Source organism: Phoenix dactylifera, chromosome 12, assembly GCF_051530095.1.
Source record: "Phoenix dactylifera cultivar Ajwa chromosome 12, Ajwa_hap1_PhDact_Kaust_v1.1, whole genome shotgun sequence".
Taxonomy (NCBI): domain Eukaryota; kingdom Viridiplantae; phylum Streptophyta; class Magnoliopsida; order Arecales; family Arecaceae; genus Phoenix; species Phoenix dactylifera.
Window position 1 is genome coordinate 28314411 of NC_143201.1, and position 6892 is coordinate 28321302.

General features: G+C 38.6%; 1 protein-coding gene across 3 annotated transcripts; it reads right to left on the reverse strand.

Annotated features, from left to right (window-relative positions):
• Nucleotides 1-301: 301 nt before the first annotated feature.
• On the reverse strand, nucleotides 302-6129 carry LOC103709546 (homeobox protein ATH1-like). 3 transcript variants are annotated; one of them, XM_017843431.5, is made up of 5 exons: nucleotides 5820-6129; nucleotides 2343-4227; nucleotides 1270-1622; nucleotides 1111-1171; nucleotides 302-923 (listed from the first exon to the last, which is right to left on the reverse strand). In XM_017843431.5, exons 2-5 carry the CDS (start codon nucleotides 3633-3635, stop codon nucleotides 774-776), a joined length of 1857 nt encoding a protein of 618 aa, XP_017698920.4. In that variant the 5' UTR covers nucleotides 3636-4227; nucleotides 5820-6129; the 3' UTR covers nucleotides 302-773. The 3 variants fall into 3 exon arrangements, with proteins under 3 accessions (XP_017698920.4, XP_008793175.5, XP_088564072.2); XM_008794953.6 differs by having other exon boundaries at nucleotides 444-923; nucleotides 2343-3544; nucleotides 5820-5961; XM_088707946.2 differs by lacking the exon at nucleotides 5820-6129 and having other exon boundaries at nucleotides 632-923; nucleotides 2343-2428; nucleotides 2513-3748.
• Between the last annotated feature and the right edge of the window lie 763 nt (nucleotides 6130-6892).

Consider the following 6892-nt stretch of genomic DNA (forward strand, 5'->3'; position numbering starts at 1 on the left):
AAAATAATTAAAAAAATATTTTATTAAAAAAAATTGAGCCACACAATGAAATAGACAATTCTCACTCTCTCCTTTCCCCCCCCCCCCCCGCGTTAAAGAAGACAGCCAAGTTCCCTAGAGCATCGTATAGACAGAATGTTTGATTTTCACCTAAATTTAAAAATCAACACCAATTAAAAGATAAAACTTGATAACCACTAAAATATTCTGAAAAAAAATAATTAAGTAGAATAAAATTATAAATAAAACCATGACCAACTAAACAAAAATATTAATAGAACTAGAATTGGCAATGAATCTTAACAAAACTGCCCCAAGTCGGCCCAAACCAAAAGCTACTTTAAAGATGTCTGGCCTTGATACCAAACCAAAGGTTGTGCATTGCTTAATGAGCCTTTTTGCTTTTCTTTAGTTCTCGAGAAAACATTGCATAAACCTGTGAATCATCAATACCCCATTTTTAGTGGGATTCTTCAAATTACAGCTGCCTTCCTGGGATAACATTCAGGCTGCACCAAGGAACACACTTGTTCGGCCCTGAACTCATTATACAAGTTCTGAATTGTTCCAAATTCAGATGGTCAACTAAATCACCTAATTTTCAAGGACCGTAATCCACACCGGTCTCAAGCAACCGCATTGATCCAATCAAACAAGCAAAATAAAGATGAATTCACGATAAACTTACCTTCGAGATCAGATGAACTGCCATAGAACATCTGCCTGATTAGCGTGCTGACACTAAATTACAAACAAGATTTAGACACCTCGATTCATTTGAACCATTGACTGCCAATGTTTCCATGGACTCTGGTTTCACCATCTGATCCTTCAGTTTGATTCTTCTTTTTAAGTTCGGAGTACATTTCGTCTATCATCGGCTTCCACAGACGAACTCGTGCATTTATAAACCAGTTGGACACCTGATATTGCAACATGGAATAATATAATGAGCAAAGGAAAATACATCACAGGATACATTCTTAGCCACCCACTCTGCTGGATTGCCCATCAGAGTTGATGAAATCCATCTTCCAGTGTGCCATGCAAGTATAGGAACAAAATGATCAAACCTCTAAAGTGAAGATATAAACAGAAGATTTCAAGTACCTGGCTTCTTGTCAAACCACTTTTGATCGCGAGCAAATGCTTCTCATTGTCTTTTGGGTACCTGAAATCATTATTGTAAAAGACATGCAGTAATCAAATATACTGTCTTTTGTCATGAAATGCCTTCTATTCAAGATTACCAAGTGACAAGCAACTCACGGGTGCAGGAAGTTCTGAAACATCCATGCCCGTAGAACCGAGACAGATTTTTCTGGCAAGCCCCTTTGAGGCCTCCAAGATTGCTGATGGCTCCTACTCAGCTGCTGCAATCCCCATTGTTTCTGGATCAAAGAAGATTCAAAGCTTTTCTCCTCTCCCAACCATAAGGTGCTACATTGTTGGGCAATCAAAAGAATCTGACTGGTAATTCTCTCCCTCAAGTTTTTATAAACGGAAGAAATTTTATGAAGAGCAAACTGCGCATGCATGTGAGAAGTGCCAGACTCAGTTGCACAGAATGCGGATATGACATTATGGATCTGGTCTATGCATTGGTTATATCTTTGGTCAACCTATAATTCAAGATGCAAATCATGAAAAAATTAATAAAGGGAAAGAAAATTTTAATAAGAGAACTACATTGAAATAGTGAGAAATAAGTTGCACGGTGGAATAAGTAATACACAGATGACATGATTCTGTGCTACTGGAAAATGAAAATTTTACAAGTTTAATGTTTCTTCATTGCTTCTTGCTATTTCTCAGTTGCACATGCAATGTTAGAAAGCCAGGATTGTACTTACTTTGGCTTTTTGACGTTTCATGACCCAAAGATGAAAGCAGTTACCCACATCAAACCATGTAGTCTTTTTCTGGTTATAAGTTTTTCTATTTGATAATTTTCCAGATAGTCTAGAGAAAAACTGATTTTGGCTAGTGAAAAATCACGACTGCACTATTTTTACAGAATCAGAAACCCCCAAACTTGACTAAATTGAACCTAAGAAAATAAGATGCAAAATGTACTTTATGATATAAATCAACAGTAATTTCGAGGCAAGAATTTCACCGACATAAGAAACAAATGAATCGTACTTTATGATATTGAGTTAGCATGATAACAAATTCAGCGCATGATCTAAATATATAGGAACAAGAATCTACTGATGGAGTTCGCAAAATACTCACAAGATATCTGTGGTCGCTGAGGACCTTGCACAACTTACAAAGTAAAAAACCTCAAGCGACATCGAGTATGACCATGGAAAGCATTGTAAAGAAATTCCACGTACCAGATGAAGCATTGTTACTAGCTCGGTTTTCTTTGCAGAAACTTCCTGACATTGTTGGCCATCAACATGGCCTTGAGATTTAATTTCTCCAGAAGAAAAAGGAAATTCATCAGACATTGAAAGTTCTCGTAAATTAGAGCAACCTGAAGAAAAAGACAGCTTTTGCTCACCCTCAATTCCACCAAGAGAGAAGTCACCGTTCATCTCGTTCGAATCTGCAACTGCATAGGTTGCAATTTCAGCAAGTATTTGTTGGGTCATATGGAGATATCTTGATCCTAAAAGCACATAGGAAAAATGAACTGGCCTAGAAGATCTATGGTACAGAGAGAACTTCTCATTGTTAGGAAAGGTCATCAGCCCCAAGCCGACATCATGGGAAGAATTGCGCAAAGAATGAGAGCAGGCTGGCAATTCAGCAGAAACTGGACATCCACTATTGTTTGATGTAACTTGAGTCATGCCAGGGCTGCTTGCTTCCAAGCACTTCTCCGGGACATTAGACATGCTGATAATAGAGGGCTGGTCGGAGCCAAGACTCAGAGACGGCTGATTAGTTGGCACACGGTTATCGAATAAATAGGGAAAATTTAAACTAGACTTCCAGCCAGGCTCTGAGCTTTCTAATTCATGATAAGATGGACGAATTGAGGTCAATGTTCTACCGGAAGGCACCTCATGACCTAGAACTTCATCATAGCACCATGAACAATTTAGTTGCCCATTCAAACAAGCATCCTTTTCAGATGTCAGAAGGCCTGCATCATCTTGTGACTCAAATTCACAGTTTACTGAAACCGTCACGGATGAATTTATAGTCTTGCAGCAATCACTAGAAATAGAGGTTCTCATCTCTTTAGATGGTAATGAGGAAGTTGAAGCAGCATTAACACTGATAATATTTTCCTGTAAACATTTGGTGTCAGAAAAAAGGTTGACAAGTGAAGTGGCAGGTAGGGAAGTCCCCATGAAATGTTCCCTCAAGTCAGCATTTCCACTGGAACCATCATATGAAATATTTCCAACATGAGGCATATGTCTAGAATATGACACATTGCCATTGACCATATCAACATTATTTGCTAAATAGGGAATGCTCAGCGCTTCTTCTTGCGCTTCTTGAAATGTGGACAGCAGTGGATCACCAGCCATTATTTGTCTATGGTTGTTGCGGCCTGGAAAGCTCGACTGGATGAACGGATCTGAAAACATATGGAGGAAAGCTGATTCAATGACCATTTCATTATGATTTGGTATTGATAGCGAGGCATTAAATGCATCATTCTCCATCATAGCAGGGTGTCAAAAATTCGAGTGAGTCATAAAACTACTAGAAGACTGTTCAGACATCTCTTCATCTCTGGCAAAGATTTAACAAATCGACAACCAGTTCTAATAGTTCATAAAATTGCCAATATCCAAATCAACTTTAACAGTATTACCTATCGGCCATTTTAGGCCGTTCACTACTAGTATCCAATTTATAGACGCATCTGAAAGAAACTAGCAGCAGAGTAATGTTACTTTCCTGCAGTCTTCCAAAAGGAGCCAGAAGCAGGAAAGCAGGGAGCCTAACTTCGAATAAAAGAGATAAGATATGGCATCTGCTTCTTACATAAAAGACTGGTAGGAGCCATAAACTTTTCCAATGTGTTTGATCATATTGTTCAATAAGCTAAAGAGCAATGATTCAAGAAAGTCATGTGATGCATGCACAATCTCCATTCACATCCTCATCTTGGTCCTAATGAGTTGTATCAGCATATGCACTCGGAGGTAATTGAGAGTTTGCTAGAACATTATGGATTTTACCAACAATATGAAAATTCTGACTTAGTCTTTATTCTTATCCTTCGAAATTCCATTAACATGTAGACAGACAGACCTGAGATATCAAAGGCTAGAGTCATTCAAAACAATAATACCAAGAAATATTTAGAAGTACAAGAAATATAAATATGTGTTATCATCAACAAACTCGATAATGAAAAAATTCAGGACAAATGCTCCAGAACAGGTAAAATAACCTAGAACGCATATTTTTTTAAGCAAAGCAAAACTAATTTAAAATAAATGTAATTTTCTAGATGGAGGTTATTTATATGGTTAAAATATTTGTTAAATTGGCTTCCCAGATGTGGTTTAGTACAATGCTATTGCAATGAGAGTCTCTCCACAATATATTGATGTTTGTCAACTCCCAGAAATTAATAGAACTAATGGCCTCCACGATGTTTTGTTTTCTCGCAGATATAGAGTTTGCAGAGGATGGTCTTACGCCAACAATAAAGCTGACCTCATATGTACAGCAGCAAAACAGGTTAATTAAGGTTAACTTAGTGCTGCAGTGGCAATATTTGAGCTGGCATGGGTGCTAAAAAATGCGTCAAGATCAGAGATTGTTTAAAACAAAATAGGACTCAGATAAGCTTATTTGATGAGAAAATGCATGGAAAAGAAAATTAGCCTATATTGATTGGCCAAAAAGGGAACTGTCAACATTATGATTGCAATCGAACTGAATACCAACTGCCCAGAGTCACCTTTAGGAATCATTCTTCTCCAATTATTTTTTACCAATCTTATACTTACCACCTTCACATTCATGCAGGGACCTGTGGTTCAGCACAGGAATAAGCCCATAAATTACATTAGGACCAAGGCCGACTATCTTGTACAATACATTTTCCAATATGTACATCCTGGATATCATTTATTCAGTCCAAGTTGAAAGCATGGGACATACATGCACTAGAATCCATTTATGGCATGATTTTTTTGAGCACCAAATTGGTAGTGATTTAAGGGTCATGAACTTATATACAATAACATAAGATCCATCTGCTTTAGCAACAGTAGCTTTTGAACTGCGTTGAACATGCTGTCAACTAGTTGAAACATGCAGGAAAAAGTGTCATGCTGAAATGTTTTCATTATTAAGATCAAATGTTATGTGCATAAGGTAGCGCAATGAAACAGATACAATCAAAGTTCCATAAGAAGGAAAACAAAGAAGACTTCGCATCAGTTTCAGACATTAAGTTTGACATTTTTGAGATAACATGAAATAAGAATGAAGAAGCGCAATGTTCATAAGCAAATTATGAATCAAAGCTGAGATCAAAGGGGGTGAAAGAATCATCCCAATTTGATCACATTCCCAGATTGGCAGTGCTGAGTATTTGATCATGAATAAAGCCTTGTCATGCAACTCCAAGTTTATTTCGAAGAGGGTGGAGGAAATCAAAGGGCAATGGAAGGCCACAACTAGATCTATAAACAGAATCACTAGCTTTTGAGCTGGTTGGCTCGAACTTCCTACAGATGTTAAGAAGGTGACATTGAAGAAGAAAAGCTTCATTTACAGTAAACTATCAGAGACTAGAGTAAAAGCTTCTTCTCAAGAATACTAACAGACTACAAAAAGGGATAAGAATGCATTCACAAGTAAACAGATAGAGCTTCCCAGAAACCAACCTCCAAGTGTGCATGGAAGTGCTGAAACCGTTAGGCACCAAATAAATAGGCACAGGTCGCCTCGTCCACAGAAGCTGAAGCAAAACCAGAACGATGGAGCTCAGAACCAGAATAAAGGATCGACATCTCCCCAACTTCTTTCTCCAAATTTCAGAGAGAGGTCTCCTCTTTTACGGCCAAAAAGGGAAAGAGGTTCCTTTCCTTATAAACTGCCTACAAGAGAAGGATTTCTCATCATCCCAGAGCAAGCAAGAAAACAACGGGGCACAGAGTTTACCAGGCATCCATCATTTTCAAAACTTACACATCTAAGAGTCACCAGAAGTGTCTGTTTGTTTGTAAGTGATCAGGGAATTGGGATTTCACTCGGCACAGGAACCAAGAGAATGGGCCCCCGGAGCCAAAGGAGAATTATGCCCTTCCCCTGTTCTGATAGCATGAGGCCAAAGGCTATAGGCAACAACCAAGTGGGATTCTCTCAGATTGACCGGAGGAGCGGTGTTAACAAAGGACAAAAAACGCCAGACTTCGAAGTTTAAACACCTAAACAATCCATGGATTTTTCTCTTTTTATGATTGATTAACTTTAGAGAAAACAATAGAAAAGGATTTGATTATCCTCCCTCCCATTCCTCAATCGTAGTCGCAGCAACCACAGCAGTTCTCTTTTTCTATATAAATCTTTTGAACCGAAGGGCTTTCTTCGCCTCTCGTCCCAGCCCACAAAATCCAACCAAACTAAACTTTGTTTTCTTATCTTTCTGCTTTGCCATGGAATGTTTTCTTACCTGCTTGAAACCCACAGCGGTTGCGTTTTGAGGGATGGGTCCAAAAAACTTGAAAAAGAGGAGGTACGAGGCCCATCGAGGGCATGAAATTGAGAAGGGAAAAGAGAAGGGAGGAGGAGCTATAAAAAGACAAAGGGCTGGGGATGGAGGGAGCGTTGCACCTTTGGCCAGGCTTTTGGGACCCATCATTCCCTCTCCTCTCTCTCTCTCTTATTAATGCTCTTTCCTTCCTTTATCTCCATCTGCCACTCTCTGCAATGATGGTGGCAACAAAAATATCTGAGA